The sequence below is a fragment of the Nyctibius grandis genome, chromosome 4, assembly GCF_013368605.1.
Source record: "Nyctibius grandis isolate bNycGra1 chromosome 4, bNycGra1.pri, whole genome shotgun sequence".
Lineage (NCBI taxonomy): Eukaryota > Metazoa > Chordata > Aves > Nyctibiiformes > Nyctibiidae > Nyctibius > Nyctibius grandis.
The window spans coordinates 44,179,153-44,205,348 of NC_090661.1; the positions used below are offsets into that span (position 1 = coordinate 44,179,153).

The following is a 26,196-nucleotide window of genomic DNA, read 5'->3' on the forward strand; positions in this document are numbered from 1 at the left end:
AGGTGTTAGGATTAGTTTTAACTAGACCTAAAGCTAGTGCAGTTTTATTTCTGTTAATGAACCTCTTAAGAATTAGGTAACTATTCAGTCAATTCAACAGTTAGTTACTTATCCTTTCTGTTAGACACTTAAAGCTGGACACATGGAAGAAAAAGGCCTAAACTCACTACCTCTTACTGAAGACTTTTACCTTTGCAACAGAATGCTCAACAGTGCTATCATTAGAGGAAGACATACAGAATGCAGTGGGAGGCTGGGATGGCTGACTGGATACAGGGTAGCGCTGAAGAGACCAAGAACCATATCTTTACTTTCAGGGTCAATTCGCATTTAGAATAGGGTATTCAAATAAGAACTGGGCTTGGGACACAGAGAAAAAGTCCAAAAATATTTATTAAAAAAAAAGGTAATTTTTACCTCTTAACACTTGCTTTTTTGGTTTCAGAAATTAGTTCTGCGATTCCTGTATGTACCACTTTTTATATTATAGGGGGGGGGGAGGGGAGTAAAATGGAAGAGGCGTTGATTCAGTTAATGAATGTTTCCAGCTTCCAACAGTTGGTGCATCAGGTTGAGGTATCTCTATGGATACAGTCTGCTCCTGTTGTATCATCACGTATCATCAGCATCAGCAGCACTGTCATTATCACTTGCCACAAGGACCTCTCTGTTCTCGTATGTCCAGAACCCATTCAGATCAATTAGAATGCTGGTAACAGTGTCTCCTTGACTGCTATTGATTAAGTCTTGAAGGGAGATTTTGTAAGGATCCTTAGGCTTCACCATATCAAAGATTTCATCCTATGAATGAGAAGTCAAAATTGGGGAAAAAACCCACAATTATTAAGCAGAATAATAGCTACTTTATACCATATACAGAATGATCTTTGGGTAACTAGTGCCACCCACGCTGATCTACAAAAAAAGCTGTGAAGTGCCAAACCATTTAAGACACAAAGCACAGTAACTGGCTACAGATAGGAGCGGTGTGCTCAGCTCCCACATCTCAAATAAGAATTTGCTTTTCTAGGGAGGCTTTGGCCTCAAAGTGGCAACATGAAACTCAGTTTGCTTGTATGAGCCAAGTTTTATAGAAGCTCTTGTACTTTTTTTTTTTTTAAGTACTAAACTGCTAAATGTAAAGTAGGCAGTAATAAGGAGAGTTTTATAGACAGGTTTTTTTAGTCACCAGTCCGCCCTCCCCCCCCGAGGGATGATCCTGAATCATAAAATAGACATGCCAAGTATCTTCAGGTGTAAGGCACAGCAACATGCATTTAACAGGTACTTTGTCTACTAGTAAGGAAACTACTAGAACAGTTGCATACCAGATTTCTTACAGAGCAATTGCTGAATAGAAAGACATTTTCAAGCCTATGAGTAGGACAAGTCAGATCATCTTTACTACTCTGCAAGTAAATATACAACAACCTATAAACTACGATATAACACAAATAAATTATGAAATGCTTATTCAAATATTTCACATAGTACTCTCTTCAGTAAAACTAACCTTGACATCCTGAAAAGAAACTGGTTCTTGTCCATGGATTTTCATTTGTTCCTGAATAGCCTAGAAAAAAAAAAGGAAAAGTTAGGAAGAGGTAGTGTAGTATTATACCGACACTGTATGAAACTTTAATGCTTCTGCATCATAAGCTGTATGCCCTGTAACAAAGCATTCATGGTACAACTTGCAATCAATTCTCTTCCACACGTGAGGCAGGGGTGAGTGAAGGCATAATAAATTATATGCATCTCTAGGTTCACAGTTCTTCGTCAGTATGATAAGAATCCAACTTTCATTATGACCAGTGTGTGAGCACTCTGCAAATGGGATATGCAGATACTTGAACATTATCACTCAAAGCTGAAGACAGTAATACACTTAAACCAGAAGGTTCAGTTTTCTGACGAAGTGTGAAGTACAGGCTAGGGAAAGAGAAAAAGGAAAAGACCAACCAGCAGACAGACAAAGCAGCGTGGCTACTCACACTTTCAATTACTTTGAAAATGGAACCTGTATTCTGGTTGATCACATAGTAATGCAAGGGAGAAGATGTATTTGTTTATTTGAGCATTTGTTTGTGCATGGAAGGGTTCTCCCAGTTCATGCCATAAGTGGGCATTTCTCATTTTGAGCAAAATAGTATTCCCTCTGTGGGAATATAACGGAAGATTGGCGAGGAGGATTGTAAACACGCTCAAGTGACTTGCACCTGGGGTATCGAAAAACACATATATCATACTACTAACGGTTGTTTAGTCTTGTGTGCCTGACAAGTAGAACATCTGCAGTTAGATAACAGAGGCCTGTGATAAGACGCAGGGGCACCTAATTGCTGAGGCCGGAGATTCCAGCCCTGCTGCAAGAAGATCAAAGCACAGCGGAAAACTACCGCCTGCTAGAAATCCTTATTATACAGGCGAAAGCAGCAGGCCCGAAATCTCTTGCTCTCTGTCTAGCAGGAACCAAGCTCCGCGGTGCCTGCGTCCCCGCCTGCGTGCCTTTGCCCCGGGTGCTGCTTCGGAGTTCCCCCGGTTTGCAAGGTAACGGGAATAAATTTGCTCTTTGCATTTTATCCGTGGTCTTGTGGCTGTTCCTGCGTCCTGCCTGTGTCGGCTCACACACCCTCCTATTAGTTCTTTAAACGTGGTACTATTTAAACAGCTGCATCACCAAACCTCTGCCTGCAAAAAACGACTATGAACAAAACTGTTTCACTAGCACAAGCTGCATAGCCTTGTCAGGACAGCTGCATCAGCACAGCCTCTGTAGGTGCAGACCTACCCACACTGACGCTAGCAGAAAAGCCATTATTCACAGAGTCAAAAGGAACTTCTCTGATTTAAAGGAAAACTTATAACATTACATTTCCAAAAGTTTAAAGGAGGGACACATTTTGGAGTATGTTCAAGCATCTCCTATAGTTGAGGCATCTTCAATAACTGAGCCATGGAGTAAGCATGTAACTGAAGACATGCACAAAAATAGCTATGCCACAGTAGCTAATGCAAAATTACCTTGTTAAATTGCTTTCATGTTGGAATCACTTATGTACTATTACAACAATAAAATCCATGTTTTTATAAAATGTAAAACTGTAAATTAACACCCTTTATTAAAATCAGAGTCAGAGACAGTTGATACGGCCCCTGGCCTCCCTGAAGCCTACTGCCATGTGAACAGAACTAGAGAAAGTGGTGGGAATGGTGAGCTCTAAAAGCTGGGAGAGAAGACGAGTCATTGTCTCCTTTCTCTAGGATCCTTAGTACTGTGAAGTCCTGGCCTGACAGTTGCCCATCAAGCATACAACACAGCTACAACTACTGAACAAAGCTCAGGATGAAGTGCAAAAGGCACATGCAAAAATCCTGCCTGCACCTGCAGCAGAATAACACCATGCAGCAGTACACTCTAGAGGCCAGCTGTCTAGAAGCAGCTTGGACAGAAAGGTGCTGGAGGTCTTGGTACACAAGAAGTTGAACAACAATCTGCAGGGTGCCCATGTAGTGATGAAAGCAGATAAATCATGAAGGCTGCATTACTACAAGCAGAGCTAGCAGGTTCAGGTAACTGATTGTTCCTCCTGACTCAACATTTGGTCACAGTACTCCAGATGCAGCCCCACAGCTTTGGGCTCCCCTTTATGAGACACTGACAAACCAGTGGGAACCCACTAGAGGGCTATCAGGATGCTTGGGGGGCTACAGCACAGCACAGCTGAGAAGAGAGGCTTGAGATGGGGATTAATCCACCTGGTAAACAGAAGGCTGGGGTGGAGGGGGAATCTAATTACTGTCTTCAACTACCTAGCAGGTGCTCAGAGACAACACAGCAAGACTCTTGGCAACACAGTGAAAGGGCAAGAGGCAGTGGACAGTGACTGCAGCAAGAGGCATTCCAATTAGACAAAGATGGGAGAAACAGTGAGAGGAGAAAAGTCTTCTCAGTCAGGGTAGCCAGACACCAGAACACACTGCCCAAAGAGGCCGTGGAATCTTCCCTCCTTGGAGATACCCACAACTCGCCTGGACCAGACCCTGAGGAACTCGACCTAACCATGAAGCTGGCCCTTCTCTGAGCTGATGGTGGGAGCAGGTGACCTCCAAAGGTCCATTCCACCCTAAATTAACAACAACAACAAGTCGTAGGTTTGGTTTTTTTTTGGGGGGGGCGGGGGGGTGTTTCTTTGTTTTATTAAAAAAACCTTTCCTTTTTAAAAAAGGTCTTCCAGATAAGAAGTCTTATTTTTACAAAACGATATGGTTGTAGTCACTATCAAGTTCATGTTCAACTGGAGACTTATTACAATATAGAAATAACATGGATACAAGATTGAACAGGCCTGAATCCTCCACCTAACGAGCTGAATGAAGTATGTACCTTGTCCATCATACTTTGAGCATATGCCTAAGTACAATGACATTGTTTATTTTAAAGTTATAACACAAAGATCCGCAGAAAGAAAATTGAAGTGCTCGTCCCTGTGTCTGACTAGGTATCACTGAAGGGATCCTGTACATGAAAAAAGCATCACACTCACAGCTCAGCCTAAACCCTCCACAGCAAAAATACTATTTTACTGCATGACATTTCCCTTCCCGAGATACCTCAGGTATCTATTAAAAAAACCAAGACAAACCAACAAAACATCCCCCCCACCCTCAAACTGAAACCACCACAAGTCAGAAGAAAAGCAAAAAACCACCCGCGCACAAACCACAATTTGGAGAAAGACTTTACAAGCCTTAGGTTAATTTTAACAGCAACTAAAAAAGTTTCTTATTTTAAATCTATTCTGGGAGGAACAGATAAAAACACAGAATATGAAAAATGCAAGAAGCTTTTTGCAATCAAAAAATTAAAACCATGGGCAACAACCAATTAGAACCATCATAAGAGATTTCAATAGGTAATGATCAGGCAATTTTAGGAGAATTTCAATTTGAAAAATCAATAGAAAATATTTCTCCTAAACAAAATCAAAACACTTAATTTCAACTGCAGGTAAAATGTTGAAAGTACCTTTTGAATTCTTTCCAAGTTTTGGAATATTTATTTTTTAGTATTTTAAATCTTCTTAGAAGTAGTTACTAGCCTCCCAGTGGGCAGTGGTAATTTAAAGCGATTTCCTGCAGATCTGCATGCAGAAGCACAGAGGCCATAACACTATCAACAGAGAAAATGGCCTACCTGTATAAAGAGACTTACCCTAAAGAAATAATTAAGGGAAAAGACATTCAGGTATCCTTTGTTCTCTATATCAAGCAGTTTGAAAATATATTGCAGAGCTGCAGGCTCCTTTCTGTTTTCTAATGCAAGCACAAAGTCCAGGTAGGTTTTATAGTCCTAAAAGTAGAAACAATCATGTTTATTACAGTCTTCTTTCTAAATTGATTTTGCAAGCAGGAACTTTATAATTGGCAGCTATTTCATTGTAGGGGATCTATTTTCTGAAAAATACAACATGAAACAGAAAATGGCTGCTACCACCACCATGTACAGAAAAGCTAGTTTTTAATGACTGCTGACGATGGGAAATCCTGCCATTTTAGAGGTAAAATAGGATTCCAAGCATAAATCCAAATTAAACATGCTATACATACTTTTAAACAATGTTTATGACATCTTTAGACCAGTGAACATACCCAACTAGTGAAGAAAACCCATGTATAAGGTTTTCATTACCACAAATTAAATGTCCAGTGGCAGTAAGCCTACTGCTACCAAAAGGTGAACTATATGGCCAATTAAAGTACATAATCCTTAGACCAGAGTAGGTGGTTTGGCAAATCGTGTAGTAGAAGCATTAGTAGACATCACAAGTATGTATCACACTTTTCTTTTTCATTAGTACTGATTCTTGGTTTCCTGATCAAGCTATAGTTGTGACAAGGACAGAAATCCTTCAGTCCTATGTATATAATAACCCTGTCTACCTTAAACACCAGAGAGTTGTGCTGCCATTCAGAGGGAGCTTGACAGGCCGGAAAAATAGGCTGACAGGAGCCTCATCACGTTTAACAGAGAGAATGCAAAATCCTGCATTTGGGGAGGAATAACCCCATGCACCAGTACGTGCTGGGGGCTGACCAGTCAGAAAGCAGCTTTGCACAGACAGACCTGAGAGTCTGGTGGGCAACAAAATTGAACACATGCCAGCAACGTGCCCTTGCAGCAAAGGTGCTGACAGCATCCTGAGCTGCATTAGGAAGAGCTTTGCTGGCAAGTCGTGAAGGTGATCCTTCTCCTCTACTCAGCACTCCTTAGACCACATCTGAGCACTGGGTCCTGTCCTGGTCTTCACCCGTATAAGAGAGAGACGGACCTACTGCAACGAGTCCAGCGAAGGGAAACTAAGAGGATCCCTCACAACCTCAATGATTCTGTGATTCTACAAAAAACTGCTAAGGCAGCAGCAGGACTGTATAGTGAATTTGCAATTTATCACTTTGAGATTTCAGTCATCTGAATGCAGACAACAAGAGTAACAATACATTAAGTAAAGCTTTCAAAATAAATACAGATATAAGTTTTTATTTTAACTCTAATTTATTAGTTAGACTTCCCATTATTCACAGCTATGGAAAGCTTACAACAAACAGCACTGTTGTCTTCATGAAGAAGTGGACAGGTTATGTAACTTGCACTAGTCTCAACCGTTACAGTTGTCTTTGGTTCTCTTTAAAGAATTACATGTAACTAAAAAGCATTGCTACATCTATACATTTTTTCAACATGTAGTTTATGTTACTGAATCTACAAGAAGCTTTATCCTAGGCTGTCTGGATTTTGCATCACCTCTGCTTTTCAAAACACACAACTTTAAGCCATGCTGCGATCACCTTGCTGTTAAGAAAATTAGTTTTCTATTCTGCTGCATGGTCATTTGTGTGCACAATGATAAAAGTTGCTTTACCTCAAGCTACTCTTTATTTTAAAGATACTGTTTATAAGACATTTTCTGTCCCAATAAGCCAAAGCTTTCATATTGTGAACTGAGTGAAAATATGTGATTACCATTTCACCATCGTAAGTTAAGCATTCCTGAAAGACACGATCCAAAAAAATGTTGGTCAGAGTCCCTGTTCCATACCGGGACAGTTCTTCTTTGCTGAGCATGCCATTGTGATCTTTATCAAGGTTTAAGTACTGGCCTAGGGAGGAGATATAGAGGGCAAAACATAATACACCTATATCAGCAAAGAACTGTTTCAACAGAGAAAGACAATTTAGCACTTTTTTAACATTTATTTGATTTTCATAATAAAGTTAATGCAGTTAAATGGGAATATGCTAGATCCACAGTAATATTCACAGAGCATCATAAATAAGCACAGAACACGGCAGGAGGGGAAGCGTGACTCCTGTAATGGGTGTTAACAGTCCTACTCTTAGGTAATGGCTCAAAAGTAAAGGCTGTGTATACTGAGGAAGGAGCAGAAGGCTAAGAGCATATTATTTTAAACAGATCTGCTGTAAGCATGAAAAAAAAAGCTAAAGGTAACGCAAAAGCATGAATAGAACAGTTAAAACAGTAGGTTACAGAGGAATCTAGTACTTTGTGCAACAAGCACAAAATGACAGAGGATAAAACCATGGTAAAGAGCAACTGAAGCTGTAAAGAAAGTCAGGAAGATATACTGAAAGGATAGCTACAGGACTTGAAAAGACAACTTATCAGGAGGATTTAAAGAGACAAAAACAGAGGAAAAATAACATTAAGAATGTGACTAAGTCATACAAGGCAGAGAGGAGAGAGGGGAAAAAAAAAAAAAAGCGTTCGCATATAAAGGAACCTACCATAAACTCTTAATGCAGAAGGAGCAGAAAACCAGTTTGTTTCCTGACTTTCTTTAGAAAGTTCTTCATCCCTTAACTAAGTGAAACATAAAGTTAGAATTCAGAAAGAGTAAATTAAAATACAGTAATACATGCTAAGAGATCTTTACCTCCAGTAAGTCATCCAGGAAGCTGCAAGCTAAAATATCCTGTATCTTTATCTTCCCTGCAGCAAGAAAATGAAAACCCATTTTAACAGTTGCCCAGCCAACATATCCATTTGACTGTTCTCATTTAGGTGGTCCTACTTGAGAAAGAAGTATTCTGAGCAGGAAAAAAATGCATTTTTAAAAAACCAAAACCAAACAAAACCAACTTCTAACATCAAGGATAAGGCTGTAGTTTAACAGATAAAATAAAAATAGCTTTTAAAACAACTGAATAAAACTAGCCTGATATTGACAGAAGAGAAGTTATCCTGAAACCTTAAAAGCCAGAAAACTAGCTTAAAAAAATGTGAGTGTTCAACATCAACTCAAAATGTAAAATAAAAAATGCAAAGAAAGCATGCTTAAAACATTTGTTGGAATAATAGCATCTCTTAAGTGACGTGGTATTTTTACATCTTCGGAAACGACAGACGTGATACAAAGCTAAGGTGGCAGAACACACTTCTGCTAGTGTAGCTTTGACTGGTGCGCAGACACTGCACAAACAGCTGTGCAAAATAATGGCATTATAAGTTCACACACACCCTCTCTATATATTTGTAATTACCTCTGCCAGAGGCTACTGCCCATGCAACTCTGACATCTCTGAGTGGCACAGCTAGATCTTGAAACACATGCAGTTTTTGACTTAAATCAAGGGAATATGAAAAAGCAAACTGTTGTCTGAGGGAGCTACATCTGTAATAAAGATTAGCAGCCACAACTGCAAATCTTTTCTAACGAGTTTACATGGTGCATGCAAATTTAATCATACAAAAAGCACATCACAATAAGCACTCTTGAGCATTTCAACAGCTCTGTGGATATTCTGCCAAGCAGTTCTGTTGTTAGCTGCTGTGTTTTCTGTTCACCATAAGCACTTACAAAATTAGTTACTGCTAATGATGCATTATGACGAAAGAGTATTTTATTTGTCATTTTCTATGAGATAACTCTGTAGTACCACAACTGATGGGTATCTCATAGAAATTCATGAGCTGTAGAAGTAGATTATTAGACCCATGTAAAGACTCCTTGTCTTCAGTGGAGATTAATCTTCAAATACAAGATTGCTGAACAAAAGCCTACAAAGACAACCACGTACTTTGAAAACGCAAGTAGCTTTGGTGGAAACATTTTTAAAGTGAAAAATTTAGAATTTTGAAAACAGGGCCCTACCTGTTCTGAGAGGATCCAGAAAGAAGAAGAACTTTCTAACTGCTGTGCAGACATAGAAGGAGTAAAAAGATTTTTCTAAACCATCCAGTTGCGGCAAAGTAGGGATGAGTTCCAAAATATAGTTTTCTAAATCCTGCAGAATTAAGAAAGAAAATAAAACAAGCTTTAAACACTACTATTTGTTGCATGTTTGCTGTATTCCACCCTGGCTTTTAAATATATTTTGTTAAAATTACAATCCTGCAACAATGCAGGAAAGAGCATGAAAGCAGGCAAAAAAGCTGCTGTCTCTGCGCAAGAAATCCTAGGTCATATACATGCACATGGGATGCCATGACTGAAACAGTCTACAAATAAAGCAGAATTTTAACAAAGCAGATGATATTTACACGTAAATATAAATGCATTCAACTGTACCATTTTCAAATACCAATGCATAACTCCTAATTGGATTATCCTATTGCTGAATATTCTTGCATAGATCTTTTTTAAGTAGAGTGGTAACTAGAACCTTCTTATTTATTTTACAATATTAACTCCTGTTAGAACAGGAGAATAATTCATTAAGGACCACTCTAGCCATCTTTTTTTGTGATTTCTAGTATGTCCAACTAGATCTAGTGAAGTGCTAATGACATGAAACCTTGATATCTACGTTCTCTTTTTCAGAGAATTACCCATACGTTAAAAAAGCTAGCAGCACTGTCACCACCAAATCTCTAGAACATAGAGACTGCTATTTATCCAAACAAATGTGCCCATTCCAAATCTAGATTATGATATAAGCTTTTATGAGATAAGACTGGAAGAAAATTGGAGCCTTTCTGATGCTCTGTCATTTGAGTAAAGACACACATGAAGTTAATCAAGAATTTACTTACTGATTCTCTGAGGTAGCCCTGTCCTGCCACGTCGTATAAACTGAGACCTATTCTTGTCTGATGAAGCCATACTGGAAAACAGAAAATAGAACTACAATGCAAGAAACTTAGGGGGTTTTTGAGGCCTTGGCAAAATTTGAAGTTATTCTAAAGGCCACAAGGCACTGTTGGGTGTCAAGTGCCTCTCTCTACTTCTCATTTTTCTGAGATTTAAGCAAAGCCATGATATGTACCAGCCCTGCTTAGAAACACCATTTCAGTCTCTTAAGTTGGTAAGAGTCACTGGCGACGTACGGAACCCTGTGGCCAAGACAGCCTTATAATAACTAGATGTGAGAAACGGCTGAGCAGACACCACATTTTATCTGGTACATGGAATCATATGGATTCGTTCTCTCTTGCTGACTCTAGAAATACATGTAGCAGTGCATTTTCACTGCATTAAGAACAGCTGTACAATGTCGTATACGGATTGCCTGCAGATTGCTACAGCCCCTTGTGCAGCACCAGATGCTGCAGCTACAGCCAAAGGTCCTGCCCTCACTTCTGAGTTACAATAGGAGAATTAGAACAGCACAAGCATCTATTTTTGCAATGAGAAGGTGCATTAATCAGACAATCTGCAGGACAATGTGCTTGAGGCCATTGTTAAAGCACAGCAACAGAGATGGAGTACAGATTAGGCATAAAAACTACTATTCACACACTCCATGTTAAATTTAACTTCCATTTTATGAGGAAACAGTTTAAAAGTTCCTCTTGTGAAACACGAGCTGTGCTTCATACCAACATTCATCTCTTCAAGGAAAGTGTTTGTCAAGGTGGACTAAGTATCACTCAGAGACAACAGAGGTTATATGGTGAGGCTGTTTCTTTGTTTGCTGGAGTTTAAAGATAAGGGCATCATACACCCTAAAGTGACTCAAGCCACTTTTACTAGGCTTGACTTGTTTGGACAAAGCCAACAGACTCGACCACCTTTCCTTCTGAAAGGGGACCGTTACTGCAGGCAGATGGTGCTTTGGGAAATGCTTCACCATTATTAAGTTATGAACTTCACCATTCTCTTGCCCCCTCCCGAAAGGACTTCCTCTTTCATTAAGAAAGAGGAAGACAGGCTGTAATCCATGGACTATAGGAAATCCTCCAGCTGGAGGCAGGAAGGACAAAGACAGAATGCTACATGTTCAGCACAAGTATGTGAATACACGCAGCTATTCCTAAAACTTTAACAAGCATATAAAAGAAAAACCCCAAAAGCTCATTAATGAGCTCAGCTGGTTAGAGAATACCATCACACACATGAGGCACAGCAATTTAAGATGTTTTAAGCTCAAGGTGACATGGCCTCTTCACTGCTGCAGCACCACTCTGGAGGCTGACCACTCCACTGCATGAGCTTCATCAAAATGAGGTGAAACGTGGGACTGCACTGCCCCAACCTGGATCAGCTCCATCAGCTGCATCATCTGTTACTCACCTCTCCCTTCAGTGCCACACTGAAGGGCATTAAGCAGTAAATACAGATGGAAATCACTAATTTCAATCTCAAGTATTAACTGAAAGGTCCTACAGGAATTTAAATCTTTTCTTCCTTTAATACCTGGCCTGATCTTTACCCTCATACAAACACTGTACAACAGACAATAGAAATTATCTCAGTTACTGCACAGACATGCTACTGGGCTAACTTTATTAGGCAATTCCAGCACTGTAAGTTAGCAAAACCACAGATCCTTATTCAATTGACCCAAGAGGGACTTGCAAACAAAAACACCGAGATAGGACCTTATGTTGGCCGAGTCTGAAAATGAATTCTGATTGAGATGGGATATGCCAAAAGGCTTTCTGTCTCTAAATCTGGTGGGGTTTTTTTGGGGGGGGTTTGGTTGGTTGGGGGTTTTTTGTTTTTTAAGAAAAAAGGTATCATCATAAATACACCAGACCTAAAACTTCTGGGTGAAACAAATGAAATAAAGAGCTCTAAAAGAGTCTCTGTTGTGGCCATCTGTTTAGGCCTTTTTGAAATACATACAATTTTCACAGACTTCTTCACAAGTCTCCAACCCTGCAGCTTTTGGGTTCGCTGTTTGTTGCAAATGGACCTATTACTCCTTTCTTGCATACTCTGCATGTCTGCTCACCAGGTTTCCTGCTCAACACATCTCTCGTCCCTTGCACCACAGGATTTTAAGTTAAACAAGCTGAGCTGCCCTGGGGAAAGGTGCCATTCTCCCCTCCTGAAGGCTCTACCAGGCCTAAGAACACAGTAGGCAGGGAACAAGGCAACAAGGCAACCTTCCTTTCTGCTAGCCAGCCCCATCTTTTTAAACAAGATCTAATACAGATTTAAAAAAAAAAAAAATTGCATTTTAGAGCCCAAGTGCTTATTTATAATAAAAAATAGCTGCAAATATGGCAATGCTATAGTGACAAGAACATATTGACATATTTGACAAGTACAATTAGAAAACAGATAACACCACTCTGTAGAAGGAAAAAACAGCAAAGCCATCTCCCAGGCAGTCTGATCACAGGGGTTAGGATCACACTCGACACATAACTTTACTGTGAATAAAGGAAATCAGAATGACAATATATATAACAAGCAGATCAAGGGTATCTCTGGCTGAGAGGAGAGGTGGATTTCAGAGGTACGGTAAACTCCCACCTCCTAGTAACCAGAAAAAATCCCAAGCCTCCACAAAAACAGCATTAGTAATCAAGGGCTAGATCTCACTGCTGTTGAAGAGAACAGCAAGTAATTAATAAAGCTTAAAATAGTTTTGAAAATAAAACAATTTCTCATTAATGCAGAAGAAGCATCAACTAACCTTTCCGCATGACATAATTGAAAAACTGCATGATAGATATCCTCCCATAAGGATCATTATGGAGTAATTTAGCAAAGATCTTAGCTGTGAAGAACTGCCTGTAAAACAAACACAAAGCTACTTCTATGCATCTGATGACACTGCACTGACATCCAGTTACAGTATCCAAAACTTACACTTTAAAAATAGTGTTTTAACAATATAGAATGTGTTCTGTATATTCAAAGATGTTAATTTGCTACACTACACCCATCAAGAGGGATCCTACCAAGTAATGATGGTAAACTCAATAAAAAGCAGCTGCCTTTGCTGCTCATGAGACTCTTCAGTGATGTGGGAGTTTTGAGAGCTTTCATGCAACTTAATTTCTCTTTAGTACAATATATTTGGTAGCTTCCAATGTTCTACAATGATACGCACATACAAGGAACTGCCAGTACTGACAACAAATCTGCTTCTGCCCAAAACTCAATCACTAAGCTATGTGTACAACAGCAGTCTCAAACAGGAGCATAAAGAAGGAATATTCACTGTATGCTGTACACAGATCATCTGGTAGGAAATTTTCCATAAGAAGATATCAGGGAAGGCTGATCAATATCACTGGAGACATGATTCTCTCTTCAAATACAAAATGTGCTGTTTACTGACCACTAACGTCAGAAAAATGCCACACTGATAAGAATTTCTTCTTCAAAGGGATGCAGTACCCCTCTTGCAGATATCTCTAGCAAAAGTTCCCTCAGAGATATAGGGCAATATACCTTTGCAAGGATGCAAAGCACTAGTTCATCTATAACTACATAGATGCGATTTCATCTCACCATTAAACTGTTTCCATCTATTTTAGCAACTGAAAGTTACAGCAGCACTTAGGTTTAGTCAAGGTAAGCATATACAAGAGAAGAAAGCCTTACTTGCATTTAGGTCCAGCTTTTTCACCAACTTTCAAAAAGTTCTCATAGTTGATCATTGCTTCTTCCCCAATCATTGGTGATGTCTGATGTTTGTCCAGTAGAAACCATAGATTCTTAAAAAGCATTTATATTTTGTTAAGAAGATATCTCTCTAGAGATGTCAATGTGCTTAAGACAGAGCATCTAAGAAATGCAGCAAAAATGCGGTTTTGCTGCAAGGTTATCTCAGTTAATCAGTACACACTGTCAGTTCAGCCAGAAAAGCAAGCAAGTGATATTTCCACTGCTCTAAACTGGTGTTAAACACACACACAGACACACTCTCTCTCTCACTAGCATTTCTAGAGTCACATCCCTTTTGTCTTTGCACTGCAGTAAACTCAACCATATGTGGAGTCTCTCTCAGTGACATGTAAACAGAAATTATTTCTTCTTCTGGGCTCACTTGGGAAACTGTTAGAATGTGCTGGAAAACCAGAAGCCGTTGACTTAGGCCTCATACACATCATAACAAGGAAGATTTATACTGACATTACCAGCCCAAGACTATGCAGCACTTCATCATTAGCTAGTACTTCACCACCAGCCAACATGCCCAAATACAAAGCACCCTACCACAAGATTCTGTGGAGAGACAGGAGATAATAAAACTCTGCAAAAAGAGGAAGCCTTGTCAGAAGCCATGACGAGACATACAGAAAATATTTTCTTACTTGCAGCTCTTCATTATCCAACAGCTCTCTACTTTTTCTTTGCAGAAAGACTGCTCTAGATTCTTCTCGTAATTTCTGAAGCAAGACTTCATCTTCTGCTGGCAGCTAGGAAACATTGTGGCATTTTAATTTCCTGTACAGTGGTACCATTCAAAAACTACACGTCTAGCAAGTACTCTTAGGTAGTCCGGACTCACACACTCTGATGAAGCTGTTTACTTGACAGAAAATAATGACCTATCTACCAGAATGCTGTATGGTATCAGCGTCTTCTACAGGGATATCACTTGCATACTGTCTCAAACTCTTTCAATATTGAAATATTTATTTAAAGCAAGACATCTTTAATATGAGAGAGAGACCTACCTCATATCTGATAACCCATCCAGTAAGCACTTTCCCACAGTTGCAAGATAGGAGGGCTCACACATAAAAGACATTTACTACTGTGTTTTTACTCAGGAGAGAGCAGCACTTTCTACTTTGTGATAGGCCTGACTCTCAAAAGTGTGAATGTCTACTTGAATTGTTTTTGCCAACACAACAGACGGAAGGACACTTAGTATGAAAGTTCTGCCAATGTTTACAGGCAAAACTGCACTGCACTGCACTACCAGAACTTGGAGGGCTGCATATGCATTCATCAACAGAAACATAGGTACTAGAGAAACTCATGATCCTAAGGAATACTGGACCGTGCGAGGTTAGACAGCAGCTGAGTGTCAAGTCAACAAGTGCCAGCAATATCAAGATGTCGAACTTGTGCTCCCATATTCCCCCATCCCAATCTGATTCATCTCACACATAAGTTGTCAGACCAAGCATTTCTGCTGGATGATGCAAGCAACAGACCCATCCTTAGTCTGCAGGACCAATGACCCACCATTTTCACAAAGCAGCATCCCATCATGTCTAAACAGAAACCAGAAGATAAGTATTTATAACACTCATATCAAAACAGGAAGTTTCTCTGAAAGAGAAAGAGGACTTCCTATCTTTAGTAGTCTACTGCCTGATTAGCAAACTATTTCATGGCCTTTGATGAGATGCTTAGTAATTATTTGACACTGCTGAAATCCACAATTGTACAAAACAGAAAACTACACTTAGCAATCCACATCATTCAGATTTCAATCTACTTAAACTTCTGAAGCATCCCTTTGAATAAGCACAACTTCCTTTATAACACAGAACAGCCTCTTGTTGAAGTTTATCTGGATACCTCACTTACCCTGTAGTAAAATCGTGGTATGTTCGTGTATGACGTATTGCCGCTTTTTCTTCCTCCTTTCCATTCCATGTAATATTTTGTGAACAATTCCATTTCTTCATCTTTTAGCTCTTGTTCGCTCTTTTTGGCTGATTAACACAGGAAAGAATTGTCGTGTTGTACTCCGAACAGAGTTTTAATCTAACAAGCAACTTGAAAAAAGGAGTTAATGCTGAGGCTCACGCAGCTATGCTATTTAGTAGCACAAATATTAGGTGGAAATGAACGGAGCACAGGCCTATTATGCAAATTATATAACAAATACATCGAATAGGTCACATATATTTTCTATTTGAGTATCTACAAAGCACCCCCTTCAGTAACTGCACACACCTGACTCTCTGTAGGGTACGCGATTGTAACATGTATGGCTATGGCTGACAAAGCAGCAGCATTCTTGTTTCACGGTGCTAGCGTCAAGACGCTGCTTACTGCAAACTGCAGTGCAAAATCACCTTTCCCTCTGTAACGTTAGGGATCACTCTGGGCTCACTTACGAACAAAGTCACCAGGCAAGGCTGTCCCAGGGGTACGTGCTGCAGACAAACCAGTCCCTGCAGCACCCACGCCCGCACGGCTCCTCCGTGCTCCCCAGCCCCGCCCCTGCTGTCACTCGCCCCCAAAATAAGGGTGTTTTGTTTCCCCGCAGAACGAGCCCGAGACTCGCCCGGCCCCCACGGCAGCCTGCACAAGGGGAACTAAAGCCCCACCGGACACGCCGACGCTCGCCCCGCCAGGCCTGACGCGGCACTGCGGGCACCGGCGGCCGCGCTCACCCACGGGGGGATCTTCCCGCCCGCCCCCCGCCAGGCCGGCCCCGCCTGGGGCGGCCCTAGCGCTCCGCGGCGGCCGTCACCCCGCGGCGAGGACTCCCGTAGCCGCCCGGCCCCGGCCCCGGCCCCGGCCGCGGGGCACTCACGGTCGCGGCGGGCCGCCAGACGGCCCCGCAGGCTGCGCTGCCAGTCCATGTCGCGCGCGGCGCCCGGCGGCACGTGACCGCCGAAGCCGCCGCGCTCCGGCCAGCCCCTCGCGCATGCGCGATACCCTGCCCGGCGCTCCCGACGCGCGGAGCGCCGTGCCCGCAACCGATATGGCGGAGCGGCGCCATCCGCCCTTACGGGGCGCGCGGGATCACGTGCCGGCCAGCCCAGCGAGACGCGATTGGCTCCAAGTATAGGCGCGGGCCCGGCAGCGCTTCCGGGCTGGCGGGAGGCGCGCGCCCTGCCCGCCGCGTGGTCGCCTCTTCTGTGAGCGCGTCCTCTGCCGGCGCCTCGCAGCGCCGAGGTGCCCATGGCCGCCGCGCACCGAGCGAGGTAGGCCCGTCCCGGAGGAGTAAGGGCGCAGCCCACGCCGCGACCGCGCTTTGTTACGCTCTGGCGGGGTAAAGGGAGCGGGGGAGGGGAGAGAGACTCTCCCGGCAGGCCCCGCGCTACCGAGGGCCGGGCCGCCGTGCGCGCTGGGAGCTGTAGTGTGCGGGGGCGCGGCCGCAGGGCACGGAGCGAGGGACGTGAGGCCCTGCGGGGCCGTCTCAGGGGCCGCACCAGCTGCCTGCCCGGCTGCTGGTGAACCTCCCAATATTTATGTTTATAACCTAACACTTACATGGGGTTTCACTGTAATTACTGCCAGTGGTGGTGCTCTGCCTCTCTGGCAGTGGCGTTACCGAGGATTTACGATTGGGGAAACGAGTTAAACGGAACCTTGTCACAGGTGGAAAGGAATGAGGGAACCAGCGTAGGAATCCCGTGCTGGGGCTGCCCGAGGGATCAGGATTGGGATTCCTGACCTGAAGTTGTCGAGGTACCTTGAACCTTGTGTTTGCTAGCATGCAAATGTAAATACGACAGGAAAGCGTGGAGCAGGTCATCATGTTGTGGTGTTATTTTTAATTTTTGTTTTTAGGAAACCTTCTGACTTGACTTGGATGAAGGCAGGAAGAAAAAAACGCTTTTTACCGAACTTCATCAGAGTTGCCTGTCTGTGTACAACATACTCAGTTCTCATCTTTACAGTAACCAACAAACAGAAATGATAAGCTGCAAACCTGCAAAGCATCTTCTCTGGAAAGAAAGATTCCCTCATTTTGGATGAATGGTCTCATGGTCTTAAGAGATTGATTTTTGTGAAAAAAAGATTTTACCTTTTGTTTTCATAAGAGGCAGAAAGGACCCATAGAACAAGCATTTTGAAACTGAATTTTATATAACTTGACAGCCTTTGGGCTGTTATAATAAATGTCCACAGGCAAACTGCATTTTCCATTTTATAACTTCGTTAGATAGAGTGAGCTAATAGATAATTTCTTCTTGTCATGGCACTCTTTTCTCAAACTAGTCAACAGGGTTTTCAAGCTTTGCTAGGGAAATGTCGTATGTTCTGGCCTGTTTCAAGATGCCAACAACTGTTTGCTGTCTCTTTCAGCATCCCCAATAGGAAAAAGGTTAGCTATTTGCATTTTGTGACATCTTCCAGCACTGCATTACCAGTGGATCCCAAAGGAACTGATGCCTTTCATACCAAGAAAAGGTCTGAAATTGATTATGAAGAAGAAAAAGGATGGGATGAGGAGACTAAAGAAATATCTGAAGGGAAACTCCACTTTTCTTCTTCTGTTGGAGCTCCGAAGAAACGGTTAATGAGTAAAGTTCTGTCAAGGCATAGGGTTACCAAGGTACAGCCTCCAGAAAAACCTTTGCAGACTGAGGAATGGAACAGACTGAGGGAAAGCTTTCAATCACCTGAAAGATTTGAAGAAGTGATGTTTAACAATATGGTCAGGTGCAATAGCCCTATTGATGTGGCTAAGTCCTTGCTGACCCATGTGGCAAACAGTAATGGTGACATTGCATATAATTTGTTGGTCAAATACCTGGCATTGTGTGTCCAGCAGGGGCAGACTTCAGAAATTCGTGATGTGTATGATATAATGAAAATCAGATTTAGGATTTTAGAAAGTGGGGCTTACAACCTTTTTATCAGGGGGCTGAGTAATTCAGATCAATGGAGAATGGCCTTGACTCTTTTGGAAGAAGTAAAAAAGAATATGATTCCCTCACGGACAAACTATGAATCCTGTATCAAAGCAGCCATCCGTCACCAAGAAATGAACCTCGCGTTTGAACTTTACCGTGAAATGTTGGCTAAGGATTTGGTGCCAACCTTGGATGTCCTGCAGGCCTTTTTTGACTTCAGCAGGGATATGAAAGGTGCTGAGTTACAAAAAGAGCTGTTTGGTATCCTCTTGTATTTGAGAGAGAACCAAATGTACCCTCACAAAACATTTATGTGGAGTATAAAGCTATGGTTTGAAAGGTAAATAATGTTTCAATAGAAAGCTCCAGTTCATGAGGATGGGATTCAGATCAACTCTAATAAGATCCCTCAACACCTCATTTTGGTTGTTGCTTCTCCATGAGAGACATATTGTCATGAAAAGATACATTTTATTTTCACTCCAAGTGTAAAATTCTTACTGATTTCACCTTTTCTTAAAAGATTTTACCTGTTAAGTATTATTCCTTGGTACAGAAAGTAGGAAATTGTGATGGGTCATGGCTGTCTGAAACTTCTGACTTCCATCTCTTTCTGGGGTTGGTACATAGGAATATTGACAGGTACGAGGGTTTTTCCTATAATCTATCAGAGTATAGTAGTAGTAAGTTATTTGAAAATTAGATAGTTTCTCTCTTTAAAGGAAAGGGTCAGCAAATTTAGCTCAGGTTAAGTGAAGATTAAGTGTTGAATTTGTGTAGAATAATAGGAGAGGAATAATCTTGATAGGAGGCTCTTCTATTTAGCACAGTACTTAGCAGTCCATGTAGTTTGTTTTCATGAGTAGTGACGGTCAGACTGCAAATTGCAACTGGTTCTGCTGCGCATGCACAGTGTAGTTCACCTGAGCCCACTGCATATTTGTCATGCTGTTGCATGTGAGCCCATCTATGACTTTCTTAACTATTGACTTTGGTTTGTGAGCTACACAGCCATTTAACAAGGTAGTCTTCCTGGATAAAAAATATGGCTGTGGGAATGCACTACCACTATTAGAATGGTTTGTACTGCTGTCCCCTAGCTATTTTCTTTCCTGGAAACAGCTAGGGAGCAGACAGAGTAGGCTTCAGTCAGCATAAACTGGTTTAGTGACTGAAGGTCTGTGGTGAGGTGCTGTTTTCCCAGGGCGTAGAGAAGGACTTACCTATAGGTGTGTGCTGCATGCACAGGAAAGTCAACATAATAAAAAGTCCTTGGCAAGGAGACTGGGGGGGCAGCGAGTACTTTGAAGAGCTATATATTGCCTGTATAAAACGGCAAAGCTGCTGCAAGCTGAAGCTAGACAAACTCCTGTTTGTATTTTTAATACTGTGTTTGACTGTTACCACAATCTTTCATGAATTGTTCTATCTCATGTTTTAAGATCAACGTTGGGTGTTTCCGTAAAGGAATTAGTGTTTCAAACATGAAAAAGAAAGAAAGTCCATAATAGAGGAATGAAACCAGGTGATCAGTTATCCCATCTGGCTTTTTGTCTGTGCACCTGTACAAAATGCTCAGTTTTACCTGTCTGTTCCAATTGCTAGTGCTGAACTTGTATATGTTGGTGGTTGAAAATTAATATGCAGTTTTAGTGGAGTTCCCAAAAAGAAGCAGAATCTAGTAACTTCTAGCACCATTAGTCTTGCAAAAATGATGCAGATTGGGAGGTAACGTTTGCTATCAAAGGAAACGGATGGTACAGTAAACACTGAAGTGAGGTCTCTTGAGTGTAGCTGAATAGGTGTTAATTTTAAAAAATAATTTTTCTGAAGAGTAGACCATCACTGACTTCTAGTACTGAGTAAAGCCAGATCCAATACAGAGATCTGAGTGTGCAACAAAGAATCACAGTATTTCTGTTGCCTTTTGTCTTTGTAAGAAAACTAAAGAACCGCTATGTATCCACATGAGAAATGGGGAAGGAGGGCAGAAGCAGGACAGTTATTCCAAAGGCCACAGCATGTGTGATTGTGCAGCCTGTGATAATAAACACAGTGGCAAAGAGGGAGGTGTCTGCAGTTGCACTTGGCGTGACTATTCCTATTCTGTAACCTATTCTGGTTTGGATCTTGTGGGCAAAAAGGAATATTTACACCAGCATGATGGTGGCTGTGGTAGTGGTGATGATAATGATGTGGAGTCAGAAAGTCTCAATGCAGCATTTTGGTATGAGCATATCTTTTTTAATCTCTCAGGATGACATCTGCATTGAAATCTTGATTCCTGCTTTCCCATCTGGTTTCTGAGGTGCTTTATGAATGTGTAGGGCAGCAACTTAAAAATTGTCAGTGCGGCCTTGTTATTTGTGTGGTTCTTAATATTTGGGGACAACAGACTGGGGAGGCTGATGGTGTTAGTTCTCTGCATGTTATTAAATGCTGGTTCTTTATATAATATTTTCAGGTGTTGCTAAGTTATATATGAATCTTTGTATGATTTCATTGTAGAGTAGATGATTGATTGGCCTTTTATTTCTAAATGTTCACCAAAATAGAACTATTCTTCATCTGTAATTCACGTATTGTTAAATAAGGATCTAATGTTTTATTTATCTTTCCCTCTGCACATATTAGTATACCAGGAGGGAACTGGAGAGGACACCTGACCAACATTAAAGACAGGTAAATGCAACATTTTATTTAAAAGTGAGGTGTTGTCTTGATTATTCTATCTTGAACTCTTCTTTCATAAATATAAAAAACAGCTTTCCTTATATAAGAAAATATTTTAATCCTTGAGAATATGAACCTTTGTTGTGTACATATGATTTCCCAAACTCCAGTTTCCAGCTCATTCTTGTGCGTTAAACAAGACCCGACATGCACATTTGGAAAGGAGTTATGCTAAGCGGAGCCAAGACAGAAAAATGCAGAGAAAAATAAAGAGCTACCATTTTACTGGGTGGCTTATTTCTTTACTATTTAGGAATTAAAGACTTACTTTTTTGGTTGGCTTTATAATACCATTGTTTAATGTGATATTTAACAGAGCAGCTTTGGTGTGTAAACGGATGCCTTCTTGAAAACTGATACTGTTCACATGCTGCAGTTAATTTGTGCCAATGGAAGGGTTCTCCCTTCCCACCTGATTTTCAGCGAAGACAAAATGATTATGTTAGGTTTTCACAGCGATAACTTCAGTATGTGTTTCTATTACAGTGCAGTTTCTTAAGGTCTGTAAATTCCTATTCTAAATGTTATTCTATTTGAAACCTAGTTCTGTGTTTTTGTAGCAGTTTGGCAACTATAAATGTATTAATTACAAGAATGTCTCCAATGGATTATGGAGGGTTTTTGCTGGTTTATAAAAATACACTGTGTTGCATACTCTGAAGTAAAAGCACGTGTAGAGTCTGCTGCTTTTGAAGCCCTGGAGAACAGCATCGCTCATTGTCCTAAGAGTAGGGGTTGTTTGCTGTAGGATGGATTATTATTATATATGAGTGTGTGTGTGTTACTATACTATGAGAACTCACCAAATTCTAGACAACCTTTTTCAGCCTTTGGAGTTTTAAAATTCTAAAGTTGATTGTCTTAGTTAAGAGGTAGCTTGTTATCTTACTGTCTGTAAACTGTTACAGACTTTGAGGGCTAAACTAACTTAAATCACCTCACATTTTATCATGGATTAAGAATCTGTGAACAAAAAAAAACCCATTTATTGGTGATTTTTTTGTGGGGTTTTTTTTGGTCCTAATCATAAAGGACAAAGCCCTTAAGGTATCTCTGAAACTCATGTGGTGATTGTTGCTAGACTCATCTCTGCAGTCAGCATAACTGATGTCTTAAAACATGAGTTTTGGGTTAAAAAATCCAGAATAACTATTTTTTCCTAAACTGAGTCTGAGAATTTAATTATTCATAGGTGGTTCTGATTTTGTATAAATACTGGCAGTGATATCTAAGATGGTCATATCCAGGATATTTTCTTCTTCCTCTAGCGCTGAGCTCCTAGTTTCTTTGAACTGTGATACTCAGAAGCTTGAACCCCCTGCAAACAAACCTTGAAGTTTGCTGACCATTTTTCTTTGAGAGTTGCAAAAGCTTTGGATTTCCAAGCTTCCAAGGAAGCTGCAGCTCAAGTTTTTTGAGCCTGTGTTCAAATTACTGTTCATGCTTGATACGTAGGTGCCATGATACTCCAAATCTATCTCAAAAAAAGTAGTCCCTTAAAAAAGTAGTTAAATGGTCAATTAGCTGTAAGGACAGCTCTATATCCTACACAGTTGAAAACCTTCTGTGTGGGAATTTCTTGGCATGAAATCCTAAAATGATGAATGAAAAGTTACAAAAATTACAAGGTAATTTTAAAGGTATGTTTGTGAAAAAGCAGCAGTTAGACTAATGGTCCAGTCTTGCAAGACGCTGAGTGTTTCTTGTGCCTGTTTTGCCTCTGCTCCCTTTGGGAATTCACATTGAGAATTCACAAGAAGAAACTGTCTTCAGGAGCTTTGGTTGTTGATAGGTGGTTGGGGTGGGTTGATTTGTTGGGGTATGGGAAGGTTTGTTTTTTTCAAGTAATCTGAAAGTGGTAGTTGCAGAAGGATGCAAGTTAACTATAGGACAGGTCCTTAAGCTTTAGGCTAAATGATTTTGAGATAGTCTCATAACAGTTCATTATGCCTTTCTTCTCAGTTGCCAAACTGTGAAGTTCCTTAATGCAATTACATGTATTTAACGGTAACTTTACAGCTATATGAGCAGCCAGTCTCATTGCTTATATTAATATGTAGGGTAAGCCTGCAGTGGCCACAGTGGGTTGAGCAATTGGAGCGTCTTGTTTGTGTGTAGCAGTGAATGTCCATTGTTGGGATTCCATGTGTAACTTTTTTTGATTCAGTACATGCACTGTCAGCATTGCAATTAATGCAGTCTTGGCTTATGGTATGTGCATTAATGTATACTACACATCAATTGTTAGGAGAATTTAACATTTCTGATTGCCATGGTTTTAGAAAATTACAATGATTTAGCTCTGGCATCTCTAGGATATCTCTGTGCAGGCAGCCAGGGGAGAATAACTCGTTCCATTTTAACACTTAAAGCTCAAATCTTTGATTCTGGATTTGAGCTTCTGAGATTGTGCTTGTGAAAATAAGATGTTTGGATGAAGGACAGAGAAGAATAGTTACTCCTTCAGTTCAAACTATGCCCACCTGTCAATATAGACTTCTGAACAGAGCATGGTAGAAAGGAAAAATGTGAAACATCAAAAACATATCCTGCATATGAGAGAAGCTTAAGTGGGAGCAAACAGCAAAAAAGTCATTGTTCATCAGCCAGGAAGAACCAAAGAACCATTAAGACTAAGCATCATTTTATTGCCTGTTAGAGAAGCTACTAGATTCTACTTATTTTCTTGGTACCGTGGCTGGAGTGTCCAGCCTGGTGATGAGGATGCAAGCTGGATCTCATGTCTGATGTTCTTGGCAGAAGTGCTTGAAAACAGACATCACTGACTGTGAATTTCCTTAGTGTATGTTAATGTCCTATCTGACAGTTTCTTTTTCCTTTTTCATGTAGTTAGTAAAGAGTTAAGCTTGGAAAAATTTCCAGGTTTAACCCACAGAGATGCAAATCAAGAATTGTACCCATGAAGTCTATGTATATTTGTAGCTCATTGGTTTGTCTTTAGAAAGTGTATCTGCAAAACTTTCAGATAAGTTTTTAGGAGAAAAAAAAAAGATTAATGTAGTTTACAATTCAAGCAGAGATGCAGGTCATTTTGTCTCAGTCCTCCACTGTTACCCCACCTTACGTGCTGGTTTTGTGGTGGGCCCAGAGGTTCATGGTAGTGATGCATGACATACATTTTTGACCTGGGTATAGAGTAGTGCATTGTGTTGATTACATGTTAGTTTATAGGGGCTAACAGGAGAGACAACTAGGAAAGAAAAGAATGAACAAATGGGACATGGAAGCGATGACAGTTCCTATTTGAGTTCCTTCAGACTATGTGTTAGGGCAGAGGTCATGGCTGTGGAACATGAAACAAAAGAAAAGGCTAGATATTAAAAAAGATGTTTGTTCTTTCTCTCAAGATACAGTTCTGGGGGATCATACAAAAATCCAGAGGTGGCCATGAAAGTTAGGCCTGTCTTGTTTTGCGTCTTGTAATTATGGGTGTCCTGTGCGAGCAGGCTGTAGGAACAAAAGCCTAACTCATAGCAGTTGACATGGTTCTCATGGTTGTGGTTTGTTTTGATGGTCTTTCCCAGTGCTGGGGAGCTTTTGCAGCACTAGATTGGTTAGATAAAAAGTTGTGCCTCTTGGCTGGCATGGGTCTGTGTGTTCTCTGTAGCGTTGCCTCACTTGTGCTGTTCTGGAAAATTTTTCAGGATTTGCTATGACATGCCAGTGTTCTTGAGGAAACTAAAAGAGTTTGAGGTCTGTTTTTTCACATCCCCAGTTGTTCTATTCTGTAGTCTTTTCTTTTATGATGGATTTTCAATCTCTTTGGTCTTTTAATATTAAAAACATGCATGGACAGATCAGTGGAGAGTTCTTGTGTGTGTCACAGACAAAACAACGTATGATTTGGGATTTGGAGAACCACGATTGTTACCATAGCTGCTGGCCCTGCAACGGGGAAATGAAGAGTACTAAGAAGTGGACGATGTGAATGATAAACGAAACTGTATCAGTGCTGCATGCACTCATACAGTCACTGACACAGCTGTGCATGATGGAGTGGTGTTTCTGGCTCTGGGAAATGAACACTAAATGATGGCATGGGTTGACTGTAGCAGCAGAGCTTTTTCATCTGCAGGAGTCCAAGTTCCTAGATCCATGTGACGATATTTAACCTGTGCTACAGAGAAGGAATGGAAGTTTCTTAGCAATAAAGAGAGAAGTAGTGATTAGTCGCCATGAGATAGCAATGTGAAGCTGCTTTCTGTTTGGGTGCAGTCAGCCTGATAGTAGAAAATCTCTGTGGAATTGGGCATTGTACAGACATGCAGTGGCAGTGCGATTTAGTATTGCTGAGGGCTTTCAAAGCAAACAGTATTTTTGTTTTAGTCACATTCTGCTCTCAGTGTGTTCACTTTGACCACCTTGGAGAGATCTGGACAAACAGTCTTAGCCTAGAAATAAAGGAAAGTCTGATGGCAAAAGACAAGTGGCACAAAGAAGGCAGTCTTGCTCGTTATTTGCTTTCCAACCATACACCAGATTTATGTTACCTTTTCTTTCTTTTTTCTTTTTTTTTTTCCTTCTTTTCGGCGGGGTTATTTCTACACCTGTGGCACATTTGGTTATTCCAAACCTTGATAAACCAGGCACAGATAGCTTAGCTTTTTTGTAGGAGCGGTCTGTGGCACAAGAGTGGAGCATTTCACTGGTGTGTTTTCTTGTTGTAACACTTTGGAATGGA

The 26,196-nt window shown here is 40.9% G+C and overlaps 2 protein-coding genes across 4 annotated transcripts in view; one reads left to right on the forward strand and one right to left on the reverse strand.

Moving 5' to 3' along the window:
- Positions 1 to 375: 375 nt before the first annotated feature.
- On the reverse strand, positions 376 to 16,789 carry PPP2R3C (protein phosphatase 2 regulatory subunit B''gamma). 2 transcript variants are annotated; one of them, XM_068398845.1, is made up of 13 exons: positions 16,709 to 16,789; positions 15,751 to 15,878; positions 14,520 to 14,624; positions 13,807 to 13,919; positions 12,890 to 12,987; positions 10,056 to 10,126; positions 9,175 to 9,307; positions 7,957 to 8,012; positions 7,808 to 7,883; positions 7,025 to 7,161; positions 5,216 to 5,353; positions 1,514 to 1,573; positions 376 to 801 (listed from the first exon to the last, which is right to left on the reverse strand). In XM_068398845.1, exons 1-13 carry the CDS (start codon positions 16,755 to 16,757, stop codon positions 613 to 615), a joined length of 1,353 nt encoding a protein of 450 aa, XP_068254946.1. In that variant the 5' UTR covers positions 16,758 to 16,789; the 3' UTR covers positions 376 to 612. The 2 variants fall into 2 exon arrangements, with proteins under 2 accessions (XP_068254946.1, XP_068254947.1); XM_068398846.1 differs by lacking the exon at positions 16,709 to 16,789 and adding an exon at positions 16,245 to 16,449.
- A 157-nt stretch (positions 16,790 to 16,946) lies between these two features.
- PRORP (protein only RNase P catalytic subunit) overlaps positions 16,947 to 26,196 on the forward strand; it is a 55,360-nt gene continuing 46,110 nt past the window's right edge. Inside the window, exons 1-4 of one of the 2 annotated variants that reach the window (XM_068398584.1) lie at positions 16,947 to 17,102; positions 17,500 to 17,589; positions 17,692 to 19,101; positions 21,396 to 21,443. In XM_068398584.1, the coding sequence (XP_068254685.1) occupies positions 18,101 to 19,101; positions 21,396 to 21,443 (1,049 nt within the window). In that variant the 5' untranslated portion in view covers positions 16,947 to 17,102; positions 17,500 to 17,589; positions 17,692 to 18,100. The remainder of the gene's footprint in view (positions 17,103 to 17,499; positions 17,590 to 17,691; positions 19,102 to 21,395; positions 21,444 to 26,196) is intronic. The other variant, XM_068398586.1, reaches the window with a different exon arrangement.

What these genes read in the sequence shown, in the direction of transcription:
- PPP2R3C (XM_068398845.1), bottom strand. Translation starts at nt 16,757, where the DNA reads ATGGACTGGCAGCGCAGCCTGCGGGGCCGTCTGGCGGCCCGCCGCGAC. An exon ending in TGGATAATGAAGAGCTGCAA is followed by an intron (nt 13,920 to 14,519) that starts GTAAGAAAATAT and finishes ATGCTTTTTAAG; the next exon opens with AATCTATGGTTTCTACTGGA. An exon ending in TTTCTTTTCAGGATGTCAAG is followed by an intron (nt 802 to 1,513) that starts GTTAGTTTTACT and finishes TCTCATTCATAG; the next exon opens with GATGAAATCTTTGATATGGT.